Genomic DNA, 17,240 nt, shown 5'->3' with positions numbered 1-17,240 from the left:
TGTGGGAAAACTTCTTCACTTAAGCAGATGCTGTGAAAATGACCTGTGAAGTGGATGTGTGATACATACACAGATTTTTTTTTTTTTTTTTTGCAGTAGACCAGCCTAGCACTTCTTATGAGAACTATGGAGGAAAAAAAAAAAAAAAACCAACCCCAACATAGCACTATTTTTCCTCTGAATATAAGGCCAAACAAGTAGCTCTATACAAACCTGTATATGACAAACTTCTGACACCATAAGAAGACTTCTAAGTCCCAAACATCCCTTCTTCAGGTGTTTGCAGCTTGTATACAGAGGGTTGCACTACAAAGTTGAATTACTCTGTTTAGTTTGCTCTGAGCACAGACGGATATCTCTTATAGTACATGGCAAATCGTGTGGATCAGAGACTGTTTGAATCTTGCTCTTGAACTTAGTGGAACGTTAAGGTGAGTAACTGGAATTGCATGCCATGCCTGGGGGCACAGGGAAGGAGAAAATGGCTTTGCTGTTTTTTGAGTACTTCAGATCTGCCTGTGAAGTGGGACGGTTTGTGATGGTACGCAAATGGCCTTGGTCTGAGCCATCCTAAACCAAGGCAGGTAAAATGTCTGTCTAGTGACTCCTGTCCGTTCTAGGATCATGCTTAGTCTGCAGTTGAGTCCTGTTTCAACTTCAGCATCAAGGTAATCACAAAATTACTGGGCTGGTTGATGTTGTTTGTGAATCAAACAATGGACCCCACAAATACCAGGATCTCATCCTTTTCCTGGTTCTGGCTTTTATTTCTGCAAGTAAAGGCACTTAAACAAAAGCACAACTGCCTAGAGTCTAGATCTCCTGCAGGTGGCTTGCCCTTCTGGGGCTCTCCTGTTGCTTGGAAATGGTGAATATGGAATGGAGAATAGCTTGGAAAGTCCTCTCAAGCGTGTGCTGCTTATTTCCTTCTGTGAAATAGAAAGAGGCGTGTTTTTTCTGGCACTCAGTGCTGTTGTCTTCTGCAGCCTGTAGGCAGTCAAGACTGATGAAGTAGGTAATCTCTTCACACAATTGTTTTAAGGATAGAATTTGGTTGTCTTGAAGCAGACCGAGGCGAAGAGGCTTTTTACTGGTCCCATAGGCTTAGCATAGGTGGGGATGTGGTAACTATGTGTTGCTGAATTTCAGGTTTCTCTTAATCCTAGTTGATGTACAATGTTGGAAATCTTTTGAAATCAGTGGGTAGCAGGAAACCGTTTCTTCAGACAAGCTTGTTGAAATTCAAGGGTGTTGTTACTGTGATGATGACAAGTAGATCTTCAATTGGTAGATGGAGGGCTGCTTTCCTTTAGCAGCTCTTATAATGATGCAGACCACATGTCATTTCATCCAGTCACAATTACGTGTCTTGTCACTGCGAAACTGGAAGACTGACCTACTGGCTTAGCTTTCACAATCATTTCTAGAAGTGGCTTAATTTCTTATTTAAAAATGACTCATAAATACATAACCCTGGGGTTTTGTTTTGGTTTTTTTTGCTTTGATTTGTTACTGTACCAGTGTTTTTATTGACTGTAGCTTCTACTTCTTAAAATTGCTTACACAGATCAAAGAGTAGTGACCTGCAAGCTGTAAAGATTTGTTTCTTCGTTATTGGAATAGTACATAGTGCGAGATGTTACTCAGCTTTAAAACTGCGATGAATACTAGTGCTGTTCTCCCAGCACAGATTCTCCAAGTTAGCAGCAGTACTGTTAAGTGAAGAGAAATTGCCATCTGTGCAAATGGTGAGCGTAGGCTGGAATGGTATGTAATATCAAACACATCTCAGATACTGAAGTGGAGACACTCACTAGCTTGTCGGTGTTGTGCAAGAGATGGAATGGGAACAGCTGTTCTTTTCAAGGCAATGTTCCAAATGCTGCTTCATTAGCTCCAAAGTTTAATGAGGAGAGGTGTGTAGATGAGGGTTGCCTGGGATAGTCCGTCGACATGGATCATCCTCAATAGCAGGTCTGTGAAATGTCAGCGTTTCAAAGTGACTTCATGAACTATGTGTGCAGGATGAGTACTGCATCCCGGTCTTAGAAATACCACTAGATTTTGGGACAGCCATTAGCACTCCCACAGAAAGAAGACAGGCCGATTGGCCTGTGTAAACTTCAGCGTCAGCTTACTGATAATTAGTGTTGATTTCCCTTTCCTTCTGCACAACTCTGTGCATTCTGGGGGAAAAAAAAATTAGCTCTTATGCTTTCAAGTCAAAAACCAGAAAACCCAGAAATATGGAGTCCAATGAATGATTTCCACGCAACATTAACATCTTTAGTTTCACACCTAGAGTTTCCCCAAGATTATAAATTAATCCTCCTAGTCTTTGTGCTCAGTGTATTTCTTACTAATCAGAATCAAGAGTTCTCCAGGGAGGCACTGCTGCCTTGGGGATCTTACCAACATCCCTTCCCAGGGGAGTTAGTGGAAGTTGCTTACTCCCAGGGGAGTTAGCATCCTGGTGAGTGGAGAAGTTTATAAAAATACCCTCATTTAGCACTGGTGCTGTATGGTTGTTGGATGCATTCTGTGGCTTCTGGCATGAGTAAGGTGAGCTTGTTCTTCCAGTTAAGTTAGCTCATCTGTCCTGCTGTGTGAATAAGATGCATGGTAGGAACATGGTGGAAGAGGATCAGCATTTGAGGTGAATCAGCAGGGTCTTGTGCAAAAGATGGCGTTTGAGCTCATCAGCTTGAATTGTCAACTCTGCAAATTGGGCTGCGAGGAACTCCTCATGTCGGGTGGTGAATTTGGAGAAAGAGGCAGACTTCCAGTTTTAACACCTCCCATTCCCTTTATTCTCAAGAACTGGGAACATTCTTCTCTGTTCAGAAAGATGTTGCCTCAGGACAACTGTTTTTCCTCAGATGCCTTTCATCCGCTTCCATAACACTGCTACTCAAGTTCGGGAAATTCTGCAACATCCTTATCGGTAACATGCTCTTGCCTTGATCTGTTGAGTTTAGGGCCCTTACAGGCTCAGTTTCTCAATCTCCAGTCCTTTGTACCAAGAACAGGCCTTGAAGTTAAATATAAAGTACTTGTTTACAGTTTGTTGCATCACTTGTTATCCTTGAGGAGGGTTAGTAGGCTGGTTAGGACACCGATAAGTCTGTGCTGCACGACCAATGTTGCTTTGGCTGTGAACAGGCTTGTTTCTAGTAAATTCCCCAATGCTAATTCCAGCAGAAATGCCTGTTGCCTGTGTGCAGTGTGTATTCTCATTTCACCCCTCCCATAGACCCACCCCTAGGGACTAAAAACTGTCTGGCCTGTTGCTACTTCTGTGGTCCTAGCTCTGGAACAACATTCCTCCCATTTGCTGGAGAGGGGGATGGCAGGAATACCAAAGGGGACTAGTTTTTCTGTGGTCTTGAAGCCCTTACCAGGTAGGGCTGCTAACAGTTGCTAGCCTTTCCTCAGTAGGTTGCATGTGCTTTGAGCTTTGTACATTCATAAATGGTCATGAACATGACTGTGACTGTAACTGCAGAGTGAATACTTCCGACGGTATATTCTGTGTGTTACATATTTCAACAGTGTGTGAAATGTAAGTACCTTGAAATTAGAACAGCTATTGTGCACACACAGCTGCTGTAGTGAGAGGGATTGTGCTTTGTCTTCCAGGACATTGGCACCAGAGTTTCAATAAAAATGTAAATGGTACTGCATATTCAGTTGTTATTATGATTGCCTGAATGCAACTATAAGTTTGATAGGAAGGAAGCAGAAATAACTTATTTGCAGTACTCACCTGACCTTAGGATTTAATTTTTTCCCCTTCTGGTTCTGGTGTACCTTAGCACCTTTGCGGTCAGGCAGAGGGAAGTAAAGTCACTGAAGGTAAATTGCAGTCTGCTCCCGTTTCGTACTCGGAAGGATGTTGAGACAATACAATTTCAAGTTGAATGGGAGCTGCACTAAGGAAATTACCGCATGCTTTCTTCTGACCTTGAATGGTGTTGGGAAATACTGGGTGTGACTTTGATCTGTTTCCTAAGTGCACAGACGAGTCATCTGCACATGGGTGGAGAGGCAAGAGGTTCTAGTTTCAGCCCAAACCAACTGTCTTAAGTTGTGGGTGGCTGCAGGCTGTTTGCTTTTCTTATTGATGTGAAGACTATATACACTTAAGATTTTAAAGTGCTTTTTACATTTACTGTTAATATGATCAGTGCTTTACATTGCTTTTTCTCCATTTTCCCCATTTTTCTCCTCCAGTTCAGTAATGGTAGGCTCCGTATGTTACAGGTCATATGACTTCATGACACATGTATGTGTATATATAGACGAGATGCCTGGTGACTGCTTAGACTGCGCTGAACTTCCCTCTTCAGAATCACCCAGCATTTCAAAGAAGTTACCTGCCACCATGATGACTGGGGGCTTATCAGACACTAAGCCTGCTACTCCAGAAGTCCAGCATATTGTTAACCAGGTGAGTTGCAACCTATCTAAAGGTGAAGTCTCTGTGTGCGAAGGGCTGAGTCTGGAAGCTTGTGCAAAGACTGGGAGACCAGGTGGTGGTTCTGTACCACTGTTTGAACTGAAGAAGCTAGTGCTGAAAATGCAGATCCCCTCAGCGTTCTGCACAGTGTATGGTAAGACTGAGATAAACCACTTTGCTGTTTCATCCTTGTCTGGCTGCCTTCGGTTAATGTTTGCATGTAATTCAAAGACCAGCTCTACTATGCCAGCTCTGAGGTCACTAGTTTGAAATTAAAGGTGGTGTATTTGAAGGGAGAAGATTGTACCTGGTAGAATTAATCCCTCACTGAAAGACATGGATAGGACAAACCATGTGGCAGCATGCTCTAAAAAAAGATACATCCAGGAGAGGGCAATGGATAAACAGCGTGTTCTCTGCTGGCATCTAGCGCAGGGGCCGCGGGTGAGCCAGCGGGGCGAGGTGAGCTTGGCATGAGGCAGGCAGGGTGAGGCCAGTTGCCATGGTGGTTGGCTACAGGCAGCAGTCCTGTGCTGGAAGCAGCTGTGTGAACACCACCTCTGCAGATACTCTTAACACCCTGCAGTGCATCAGCTCTTAAAAGAGTGTAAAGCACATCCTGAAGAGCAGGAGGGGAACAATGTGGCATGGGAAAGCTCCTTTTGTGTCTCCTATCTTGTGTTCCTACCCACCCACCCAATCCCCTTCACCCTCCCAGCTCTGGAAGATGAGCATTTCCCCCTTTGGCAACTGCACAAAGCGTACCTTATGCCTTCCTCAAAGAAACAAATTGGAAGTAGTGGGGCTGGACGTGTTGGCCAATACTGCTGCACGCTCCTGTGCACGCAGGGCTCCCAGCTCCCTCCTTTGCTGTGCTGTAGAGGACAGTTTGCACTGGCACCATTCCATGTCTCCCATGAGCTTACAAAGACCAGGCAATGATGAAACCGGACTAAGGTGAGCTGGGCTGCACGTGCGGAGAGGCAGAGCCACCAAGAGATATCTGTAAGTAGGCTGCGTAGCCTGATGCCGGAGCCCAGTACTTGGACCAGGTTCTTTTAGATATTCCGCATGTGGAGGGTATGATGTTTAATGTCCGGTTTACTTGAATATATATGATGTTGCGTGAGGTTTCTGATTTAGCAGAGTGATACAAATAGACCAGTAACACAATACAGATGTAAGTCACTCTTAACAACGTACAGCAATTACAGTACACAGTTCAATCACAGTACCACTGTGCTCTCCGTTACTGGTCTCTATAATCTGCTCACTGTCACAACATTGCCAGGAAGAAGTATGTGGGTTGAAGCCAGCTCAAGCCCGCTGTTCTCTTCAAAATTCTTTTTGTCACTGTTTAGTTTTTATACTCTGTGTTGGCCACAGCCATGTATTCATGCCCCCATGCTGGTCTGGCTAACATTCTTCTAATGGCGTTCACATTCTTCTAATGAACTCAGGGAGTTACGCCACCAGTTGATCCACTCAACTAGATGTTAATCTAAAATGAACACTCTCTGGTTGCCTCTGATCCTCTTTGTGTTGAGATAAAAATCAGCTTCTTTGCAGAAGCTGTGGTCAGTCACCCCCTGCACTATTTTCTGCGTTTTGTAGGCACATCGCCCTTGCCCACCTCCTCTGAGCCTTGTTCCGTTGTAAGGCTTTATTGATCAGTCACAGCTGGGGTTGCCAGAGTTGAGCATGTGTACATGGGTGAGGGCTGGAATATGTGATAACAGGCTAGTCAGAGGGGAGATAAATTTACTGCAGAACAGAAAGAGGAAAGGATTATCTAAAATTGGGGGACAGTGATTGAATAGCTCAGGAGCAGTATCGCTGTTTGTCCTATGCTGGCACAAGTAGTTGAAGGAGCAGCACTTGCAAAGATAGAAATTCCCTTTTACCTCTGGAGGGGAGATCCTAGGCAGGGTCTTGTGGCACCTTTGTGTATTTGCAGTTCTTATTTCCTCATGTGTAAGACAGGGAGGGCAATGTCTCCATCTGGGGGCTGTGAAATTTGACTAATGAGTCTATGAAATACCCTAAGGGCCTCCTTTGAACACTGCTAGGACAGTGTAGCCTGCCAGGTACCGAGCTCTGTTTTTAATGCTAGGTTGTGTTATGTGTGATCAAAAGAGCCTACCCTATTGTAGTGTGTATCAGAGATGAAACCATGGTGCTTAACTGTCAGTGGGCAAACGTGCTTAAAAATGTGAACGTTCATTTCAGGCTGTGTTACTGCTCACAGAGTACAGGGCAAATAGGGAATCTGAAATGTGGACGTACAGATTTTCTGTTTGATTCCAGAAGAGGACTGGTCTTAATTTTGGTATTCTTCCATTCTCAGTAACTTCAGGAAAATGAAAACATGATTTTTTGCTCTTTATTTTCTGCAAGGTGAAATGTTTGCTTTGTGCTGAGCTCTGGAAAGAGAATTCTTCCTGGTCCTTTTCCTTTGAAAAAGGTCACACTCCACTGCAGAGCCTTTGGTATAGTTCTCCAAGGAAAATATTCTTGTGGAGACAAACCTTACGTTGAGGGAATCCTGCTCTGCTTCCAGCCAGATAACGGCGTCATGCTTTAGTGGTGCAGTTCTGTGGGATTTTATGCTCTGCTAAGCAGAGAAGCAATTCATGTGATTTGAGTGAAGTTGTGAAGAGCATCTGCAGACCTTGGGATGCCCAAGGTCTGTCTGCTCTTGGGATTACATAATTATTTACTTATACCTGTGCCTTGCCTGTAGTCATCCTTAGTGAGCTGGGGAATATTATTTATTCAGGCTCCTTGCTTTACAGCTGTCGCCTAAAACTGAGGAATGTTTTGGCTTTAAGGAGCTGTTAGGTAAGAGCTTAGGAGTGTTATATTTTTCCATCTGAGGATTAAGGAGCTGTCTGCCTGCCTGATTTTACTGAAGGCTCTGTCAATAAATAACAAATGGGGGACATAGGGGTCAGAGGTTGGGAGAGATCATAAATCTGGACAGAACTGGCTTTGTTTTGTTCTGAGAGAGGAATAACATGTACCAAAAATTGCCGCTTAGGAGCATCGTAGGAGCCCCCAGACCCAGCCAGCTGGAAGAGGGTTGGAAAATGAAGTTTCCCTGGTATGTTAGAGTTAGCAGCTCCCGAGCTGAAAGTATAGCTGTTGGCTCTCTGTTACAGAAACCCTGTGGAAGCTGCTCAGAAGAGCAGAGTGAGAGATCATGAGGAGCCTGAATGTGCTGAATTGGATTAATTCCTGTCTCTGGCAATAGTTGATCTGGATGTTCTTAGGGTGCTTTCCAGGACCTGCCTGCTAGGAAGGAATGCCAGGGGAGTGGCAGCCAGCTGTAGGTAGATGTGCTGAGAAAGCCAAATAATTTTGTGCGTTTCTGGGGAACAGGTGGGTGGTGAGAAGTGCTGACATGCTGCCGGCCCCTTTCGGGGGCGAATGTTTACGCTTTGTAGATGACAGAAACAAGTTTTCGGGTTACATTCACTGCAGTTGCTTTTCTGTAGGGAATTTGTGTCATCAGATGCAAACAACTATAGTAAAACAGTCACTGGTACGTAAATCATGATGCCTCAGACACCTGGCCAGGCTTCCACTGCTGCTCACAGCTGTCTCCCCTGCTATCCCCCTGCCCTTTCAGCCTAGTAATTACACAGATGTTTCACCTCTGAGAGGACAATACCACTGTGACTGCTGGTGAACTTAAAACTTGCCCTATACTTTGTGTGTTTCAGGAAAAACTATTACACCTTTTTTTTTTTTTTTTAAATATGTATGCGAAAAGGCTGTAGATGTCTGAACTGTGCATATTTTAAGATCTACAGGGCTTACACTGAGTACTGTGCATAAACATGTCTACCTGAGCTGTGAGCATAAATGCTATCAGCACAGAGCACTGTTTCTTCTGGAACTACAGTATCTGCAGCTGCTACGCAGTAAATGACTAATGATGCTTGTGCAGGTCTGGGATTGATTTCTGGCTCATAGTCTGAAGGTTGTACTTCCAGTTTGGGAGATGCAAGTATGTAGTTTAGTCCTGGGCTAAACTATTACTGTGGTTTGTATTTTACACGGTTCTAGATGTTTAAGGTTGTATTTAGTTTAAATTACAGCTTTAGCTGCAGGGCTTCCACCAGCACTAGAATAACTCGTAGGAACTACTTGATCAGGTGGTTGTCTTTCATACCCTCAAATAACCCTGTTTATTGCAGGCCCTTAAAGAAAAACATTAAACAGATCGAGTGCAGCTCTGAGGCTGTGAAACACAACGGGGGTCTGCAGACTCCCAGGCTGGCTGGCAGGGGCGCAGGTGTTCCAGGCACCGCTCTCTACCTGTGGCTGCTGTGGGGTGTACCCTGCTAGGGAGCATAGCTTGCTACCTAGTTCCTTTGGCACAGAATTAAAAGGGCAGCAGGTGGCAGTTTCCCTATACTGAGCAGGAGGCAGTTTAGCTGGACAGCTTTTGGGGCCGGGGGAGTCAACTAGGAGTCTAATTCTAACAGGATTTGAAAGAAAGCTGGAGGCAATGCTGTAAGGAACTGAAAGAATTAATGCCTCGAGCATTTATCGACACAGAAAACCTCAAGGACAAGCTGTGGCCTTTGTGATTAGTCTCAGGAATGTCACCCAAGGAAGCAGGAGTGTATTGAAGGTTGCACCCCCCCACTCCCTTATGGTTGTACTGACGGGCTCCTTAGGGGAGCCTCAGAGGGAAGTCACTGGCTCCATTGTGTAAGCCAGATACTTTGTGGCTCCATTGTGTAAGCCGATACCATGCAGACCTTGCCAAGAGGTAGTAAGAACTGATAAGAGGTGAGCATCCTGCCCTAGGAAGCCAGGTGATTGCTCAAGAAGCAGGAAGTCAGCAAAAATCTGGGGGAACTGGGGGAGAAGTAAAGGTGGCAGGGCAAGCACAACCACTGACTCAATTGGATGCACCCAATTTCTCCCTCAACGCACACACAGACCTGCCTCTCTTTGCCTAGTATGCTAATCTGCTGATAAGAGGAACTTAAAAGCGACAGAAAACTTCGCTGGGTGTGTACCCACCACCCAAGATTACTGGACCTGAGACAATGCTGGATCAAGTGGTGGTGACTCTCTTCCCTTCCTTTCTCCGCTCCTTTCTCCGCTCCTTTCTTGTCTCCTTTCTCCGCTCCTTTGATTAAGGGTGTGTGTTTGAAAGGATGAAAATCGGAGTGACAGATTGAAAGAAAAGCCTAAATATGAACCTGCCCAACCATTTTTCCCTTTCTTTTTTACAGGTGAAGCCACAGTTTGAAAGCAGGGTAAACAGGACATGCAGCATCTTTCAAGCCATAGTGTATAGGACTCAGCTGGTTGCTGGGATCAACTACTTTATTAAGGTTTGTATGTATCATAGGAGGGAGCGCTCTGTAGTCAAACAATATAGTGGCTTATAGCAAGAAAGAGAAGCAAATGTAGTAGAAGACCATCTGATGTCACTAATAGAGTTAGGGACTGTCTCCAGGTGATTATAAAATTGCTCTGTTTGGTGCTACTGTAGAACAGGAATATGAAAACGTATAAAACCTGCACTGTGCTGCTTCAGATGTGAATGATAACTTTCTTAGGATCATCTCGCTCAAAGCCTCAAAGATTGCCTTATCAGCTGCAATTATTTAAACAAGTCATAGCTCTGCTCTCCTGTTTCCTTTCAAGGCAAAGTAGCTTTCCTGTTGCCTCTGTGTCCTCCAATTGTGTTTATTATGATGAATTTGAAGTCAGCCTGAGGATCTGATGGAGAGTTAGAGCAAATTTAATTTAAATCTAAAAAAATCTAATGGAAGCATCTCATACTCATCTCATATTCAAGGAGTGGCTGAGGGAGCTGGGGTTGTTTAGTCTGGGGAAGAGGAGGCTGAGGGGAGACCTCATCGCCCTCTACAACTCCCTGAAAGGAGGGTGCAGAGAGGGGGGATGAGTCTCTTGAACCAAGGAACAAGCAATAGGACAAGAGGGAATGGCCTCAAGCTGCGCCAGGGCAGGGTCAGACTGGCTCTTAGGAAGTATTTCTTTGCAGAAGGGGTTGTTGGGCGTTGGAATGGGCTGCCCAGGGCAGGGGGGGAGTCCCCATCCCTGGAGGGGTTGAAGAGTCGGGTTGACCCAGTGCTGAGGGATCTGGTGGAGTTGAGAACAGTCAGTGTGAGGTTCATAGTTGGACTAGATGATCTTCAAAGTCTTTTCCAACCGAGATGATTCTGTGATTATGTGATACTCTGCTGACTAGTTGTGCACGCAAGCATGTGTGTTGATGTTTCGGTTCTGTGTCAGGTGCTGCAGAGGTACAGTTTTGCCTGCTAGTTCTTCCTATATTTTCAAAACCCCCTTTCTGTTGTGGGGGAAGAACGGGTAACGCTTAATTTGGAGCCCTCTGATAGCACCATTTGTTGTCTACTAGAAAAGCTTACCTGTGGATTTGAGCAGCTTTCTGTGAAGTAACATATAAGAAATTGCTGGGCATATTTTGCAAGCAAAGGCCAGAAAGCATTGCTTAGTGGCAGGCTGGCTTTCTGGAAGCAGATCAAACATTGTATTTAAGTACAAACTTAATATACAAACATTGTATATTAAGTACTTAAGTATTTAAATACTGCACATGCTGTATCTTAACGCCACATGTGTGCAGACATATGCCTGGTCGGATATGCTCCCTTGACAAGGGTTAGAATCTTTTTATTAAAGGAATTGGCAGGTGGGGTTTGGGGGATAGTAATTCTGCAGAGAGACATTATGAGCACTGACGCCACGTTTCTCATATTCGGTTGATCCCAGGAAGGACAGACGCTGCCAAACCTTCTTCTTTCCCAGGTCCTTCCTGAAAATAACTCTTAACAGCTATTTCTGCTCTGTGGGCACCAGGGGATTGCGCAGACAGACTACCTGTTATATGGCTAGTCTGAGACTTACATCAATGATGTTTATCTTCCCCTTGCTCCTGGGAGATGTGCTTTTGCTTTGTGGACAAAGTACTGAGTAGTGAAGATTTAGTGAAAATTTACAGGAGGGCTGCAGCAAAGCCAGAAGTCATGCCCAGTTGCATTTCTTCCATCTTACTGCTGACCTAAGCAATGTAAAATACTTGTCTGCTGTCCATGCTAAGCCTCATGACCAAACTACTCAGAAAGGAAGACTGACGTGTTACTAAACTTGGAAGAAATCCACTTACAACACTGAAAACAGATTATTTCCCAATCTTGCAAGTGACAGGAAACAGCTACTCATTTTAGCATTAACTGGAATGAGCTCTGTCATGAGATTCCTTCTTTTATACTTCTGAATTTTCCACATCACTACTATTTTACCAACAACAGAGTTACAGCTTGAATGTAAACCAGACCAAGGCAAACATAGTGCCACGACGCAGCCACCAGAAAGCACGTAAAAACCTCTTAGAGCTTAAGGCGTGAAACTTTCTATTATTAATGGAAATATATATATATATATATATATATATATATATATATATATATATATATACACCTCACAGTGAGAGTTTAGCACCTGTTGTGCTTGGCTCTGTGTACACGAAATTATACAACTTTGTAGCAAGTCTTTATGTGAGGACTTTCTGCAGGGGAAGGGGAGTTCATTTTAAAAAGTATTTATTTCAGGCACTCACACTCACTCCCACAAGCATCGCGATGTGTTGAGCTGTCTGTTCAGGCACGGATTGCAGTAATTCTGAAGACAAGGGCTCCTGACTTTCAGGTTGTCATTGCTTCTTAGGACCATGTGTCAGTTGTGGATAGACCTTTGTGTACCTTCTAGGAGCTGACACTGTCTCTGCATCTTGCCCCACCCCTGAGTCATTAAGATTTACTTGTCTCTTGTCTCCTACCCTGAGTGTCCCAAGAAGCTGTGAGCTGATGTGTTGGGATCTTGATGACTGAAACAGGATGCTATCAAAACCCTTCTCCTGTTGCGCCTTCTGGTGCTTCCACACCCAAGCAGTCCCACTCATTTTCCATTCACATGAGTCAGAAAGTTTTTATTAGTTTTCTGCAGGTGTAGACAGTTTCCGCTACCAGTTACTGTCCAGACTTGGGTTAAGAGCTGTTGAAGTAAAAAGGGAGATACACCTAAAATTAAGCTCCAGAGGAAAGAGATTCTTCCAAGTATGTAAAGAGCATCCTTTTGTTTGAACTTGCTTTGATCTTCACTTGCCCGCTGTTTTGGTTTCTAGGTCCAAGACTCCGACACTGGCTATGCCCACTTAAGGGTGTTTCAGAGCCTTCCTCATGAGAACCAAGGTCCCAGCCTTGTCAGTTTTGAGACTGGCAAAACCAGGGATGATCCTCTCGACTACTTCTGAGAGACGATGTGGAATGGTGCCTCACCTCTGCAACTCGCATGTGGATTCTGCCTGTGTCAGTAAACACGTGAAAATAAAATAAGTTTTGAAAGCTATCTGTTAATCTACCACATGTCCTGTCTAGGGTCTGCTGCCTGGTAAAGCTTGAGTGGGCTCTGAAATACTACTCAAGGCTATTTCTGCCACCTGAGGTACTATAGCAGTAAGACAGAGCACACCCATTTCAGCTCCATGTTCAGTCTAATGTTACAAATCTTTCAGGTGCAGCAAGTCCTGCATTATTACTGCAACCCTACTCTCACAGAGTAGCATTTGGAGGTAACACTTGGCTTTTTGAACTGTGAAAACACTTCAGGGTGGGGAGTTACCAGCACCAAAGACGACCCTGTGTCTCCAAGCCTACTTTATTTTAGCAAAACAAGAAGTGTTATAATAAGCCAGACTCACTCTCTCCCTTTATTCCATATTGGAGGGTGTTAAAGAATTTCACCAGACTGCAGATATCTCTAGGCTGGCTTTATTAACAACTCAGAGTTGGGCCATGGCCTCAGTGAGTGGCACCAGTTGAGAAGAAGCACCCTGTATGTGTATGATTCTACCTATCACGCAATACAAAGAGTCTTTGGTGATTTCCCAGGAACTTTCAGCTCTCAATTCATCATCAATTTCAAAAGTCCATTCTATTCCACAGCTTCAACTAGTTCTCATCGTTCCGTTCCAATTCTTCTTTGACGCCACTGCTCACTGATGCAGTCTTCAGTCATCTTCTTAAATTATTCACCATAATTCACCTTTAGACTTCTGAGAAAAGACTCGAGATGTTCTATTTAACCTATACTTAATGAATGTCTAGCTTCTAATTACCTAGCTTTCTAAATTGCTTACCCCAAGTTAATCACTTATTTCTTATCTTTTGTTATGTCTAAAACTTAATACCTAAGATTAATTTTTGGTAATTCAGCTTGACTGGTTTTTAAGCCCGCCATGATGAGGGCTGTAGAGGGGACAAATGAGCAATATTTGCATTGAACTGTCAGTGTTGTTCCTAGAGCACCTGTACCCTATTAATTAGGGTTGACATAGTGCTTAGGGATATGGTGTAGTTGAGAACGGTCAGTGTGAGGTTAATGGTTGGACTAGGTGATCTTCAAGGTCTTTTCCAACCTAGATAATGCTGTGATTCTGTAATTAAACCTATAGACCAATATCTATTTATTAATTATTCCTGCTATTAATAATAGCCTAAGAGAAAAAGAATTTTCTAAAATCTTGTTCCTTTTACAAGGGGGGTGTGAGGACTCTTTGGGCTGATATGAGCAAAAGCAAGTAAGCCCCGCCTAGTAATCAGGAGATGGGACAGGCTCTTCCTAAGCAGTGCTGGTTATACACAGAGCACGCCTGCAACAAAAAGCCCAATAATACTCACATAAAGTCACTGTGCTCTCGCCTCTCAAAGCTGCTCGTTGTTTCTTCAGCCTGTGGCCAAGAATACGCAGCAGTGTCATCTAAGTGTGGGCTGTTTGCCCTCAGGTCAGAGCCTAAGGACTGTGTGCAGTCAGAATTTTGGCACTCTCCATTGATGGAGCCTCCACAACCTCTCCAGGCAGCCTGGTCCCCTGTTTGACCATCCCTGCAATTGTTAAAGAGAAAAAAAGGTATTTTTTTTCCTGTATTTACATGGAGTTTACGTATTTCAGTTTGTGGCTATTGCCTCTTGCCCTTTCACTGCACTGAGCGCTACTGAGAAGAGCCTGGCTCTTCCCTTTACTGTCTTGGTGGCCCTTTACTGGCCCAGCTGTGGTACACCCGTGTCAGTGTAGTGCCGGGGAGTGCAGAACAGGGGCCAGTGCTCCAGATGCAGCCTCATCCCTGCTGGCTAGAAGAACAGCCCCTCCAGCTGCCGGCAGTGCGCTGCCTAAGGCAGCCCGTGGCTACCGCTGGCCACCTTGGCAGTCAACAAGACAACGGCCGGGTCCTTTCCTGCAGAGCTGCTTCCCAGGTCCTACCCTTTACTGGTTTTTCCTCCCCGCTCCCTGTGCAGGACTGTGCATTTCCCTTTGCTGACAGGTGGGAGACGCTCATCTGCTTGTCGCTGCAGCCCGATGACATCCCTCCACCCGCTGTATCAGCCGCTCCTCTCAATTTTGTGTCCTAACCAAAGCTGCTCAGGCGGTGCTTGGGCTCGTCAGCCAGGTCGTTAATGAAGATGTTACGCAGTATTGGTCCCAGTCTTGAGCCCGAGGCTACCTCATTGGGGACCGACCTCTAGCCAGATTGAAATTTTCAAGCGCAGCCATTCAGCTGGTTTGCAGCCCACTTACCGAGCACGTGCTTAAATCAGTCTGCCCATGAGGATGCTATGGACGGCAGTATCAAAAGCCTTACTAAACTCAAGGTAAATAACACCCATCTTCTCTCCTCTGCCAAGATGTTTATCTCATCGCCTAAAACGTGGACTGGTCATCCTGTCCACGTGCCCCTCTCGTGTTTCCAATTTTACTACCCCTTCCTGATGGCTGCGTAGAGAAACAGCAGATGCCCCAAAGGCCTGACCTAAATGGGCAATGAGGGGAGTTGAAATCCCTGATTATTATACCCACGGACAATTAGCAGCGCTAATGTTTGAAAACGTCTTTACTCCATCTGTAACCCTGAGGTGACATCAATTTGTTCTAGAAAACATCACCGGGCAAGTCCAGCTTCTAAGTAACTGGACAAGTTATGCTTTAGGAGAACTGAATTTACAAGCCCAACAAGTATCAAAGATGACACCTCAAACCCGTTTAGCTTTAGATATGATGTTGTTAAAAGAGGAAGGGGGGTGTGGTCTGTTAAATTTGAGTGGTGGACTCCAGGGCTGGACCAAATTACCCAAAGTGTGCAGAAAGCTGCTTGTCTTCAGTTTATGCACAACAGGCATCTAATACCCGACCAACCCTCCCTGATTCTGCGAAGAGCTGACCCCAATCGAATGAAACCTCTGATAAAGGGCCTCCTGACTCCCTAAAACTATGTGCTACACCAATCCAAGACCCTTTAAGGGTGGCATTCCCAACCCCTGAGCGCTTGGCGGAAATGTTAATGCCAGGAAGAAACCAAACCCAACCTGCCCTGGCGGAATTCCCCCTCACTTGGGGAGAGATTGCACAGGAGTTGGTAACAGACATGAACTAATTATCCCTTTATGGAATCACATCTGTGAAAGGATAATTGATTTGAATGAGTACATTTCATAAAGACATGAGTGAGTACAGCACCTATTTTATCTCCACAGTATATTCTTGTAGTCTTTAAAAACTCAGTTCTTAATAGTGACTGGTTTACTATTTGCTTGGTTTTATTTTATACATATGTATGCATTAATGTATACATTTCCCTCATGGATATATATTCAGACATAAAAATGCTTGGCTTCAGAAAAACAACAAATTAGCTTGGAGCACTGCAGGGGAGCCACCGTTTACTTAAATGACACAATGGTTTCTAAGCTCATGTTAAATTTTGTTGCTTCCACAGACTGTCCCAAAGAGTTCATAAACATCATGAAGTGATTTTTCTTTTCGTGGATATTAAATCAGGTAACAGAATTTTCTCCTGTTTCTTTTGTCTAATGGATGCTCTGCCTAGAGTAGGATTCTGTACAGTGGCACATTTCCTGCTGTACCTTGCAAATGTTTTGACATGCAGAAATAGGATCTACATTGGCTTCCAAAAGTCTGAGATAAAGTGGAACAATGCCAGACGAGGGCTGCAAGTCCAGTAGAGGAATTTCAAGGTATGACATGGGACGAACAGTTAAAGGAATTTACAGCATACAGTGTGGACAACAACCACCTGACAGATACAGTGATAAACATTATTTAGAGAATGTATTAAAATAAAATTTAAGTATGCTATTTGGAAGAGATCAGTGACATGTAGTTGTCAGGTCAATTAGCTTGTGGAATAATGTATACACGGTGGTAATAACTTGGAACAACTGAGGAAGAAGGCTGGTTTGTACTTGCTGATCACGAGAGCGCTGAGGGATCTGGTGGAGTTGGGAAAAGGCAGTGGGAGGTTAATGGTTGGACTGGATGATCTTCAAGGTCTTTTTCAACCGAGATGATTCTGTGATTCTGTGAATTTACTGCTACAATGTAGGAATCGGGGGGGGGGGGGGGGGGGGGGGGGGAACAAAGAGGCAAAGCTGAGGTTAGGAGAATGGAATTTGAGAACTGGCCCTTGAAAGAACCACCACCCTGGAAAAATCCACGGGTCAGGGATAACAAGGAACTGACTTTGGAAAGATGTCCTATGCAAAGAAATCCCCAGGGAGCTTATGGATGGGTTACCCCTTACTAGCCTACAATCACCAATGAAAGTGTGGAAAGGCCCAGATAAGACTTTTAGATGAGAAAATGCCCTGACCAATACTTCCCTTTCCGGAACACCAGGGCTCTGAAGTTAAGCCAG

The 17,240-nt window shown here is 44.4% G+C and overlaps 2 protein-coding genes across 2 annotated transcripts in view; both read left to right on the top strand.

Annotated features, from left to right (window-relative positions):
* The window catches only part of LOC141916827 (cystatin-B-like), a 63,716-nt gene that overhangs the window by 24,025 nt on the left and 22,451 nt on the right, over positions 1–17,240 (top strand). The window lies entirely within an intron of this gene.
* On the top strand, positions 191–12,880 carry LOC141916820 (cystatin-A-like). Its single transcript, XM_074809626.1, has 4 exons — positions 191–431; positions 4,264–4,450; positions 9,715–9,816; positions 12,657–12,880. Exons 2-4 carry the CDS (start codon positions 4,277–4,279, stop codon positions 12,783–12,785), a joined length of 405 nt encoding a protein of 134 aa, XP_074665727.1. The 5' UTR covers positions 191–431; positions 4,264–4,276; the 3' UTR covers positions 12,786–12,880.

This window comes from Strix aluco, chromosome 2, assembly GCF_031877795.1.
Source record: "Strix aluco isolate bStrAlu1 chromosome 2, bStrAlu1.hap1, whole genome shotgun sequence".
NCBI lineage: Eukaryota > Metazoa > Chordata > Aves > Strigiformes > Strigidae > Strix > Strix aluco.
The sequence above is the reverse complement of the archived record's forward strand: the minus strand, read 5'-3'. Positions and strand labels throughout refer to the sequence as shown.

What these genes read in the sequence shown, in the direction of transcription:
- LOC141916820 (XM_074809626.1), top strand. Translation starts at nt 4,277, where the DNA reads ATGACACATGTATGTGTATATATAGACGAGATGCCTGGTGACTGCTTA. An exon ending in TCCAGCATATTGTTAACCAG is followed by an intron (nt 4,451 to 9,714) that starts GTGAGTTGCAAC and finishes TCTTTTTTACAG; the next exon opens with GTGAAGCCACAGTTTGAAAG. An exon ending in GGATCAACTACTTTATTAAG is followed by an intron (nt 9,817 to 12,656) that starts GTTTGTATGTAT and finishes TTTGGTTTCTAG; the next exon opens with GTCCAAGACTCCGACACTGG.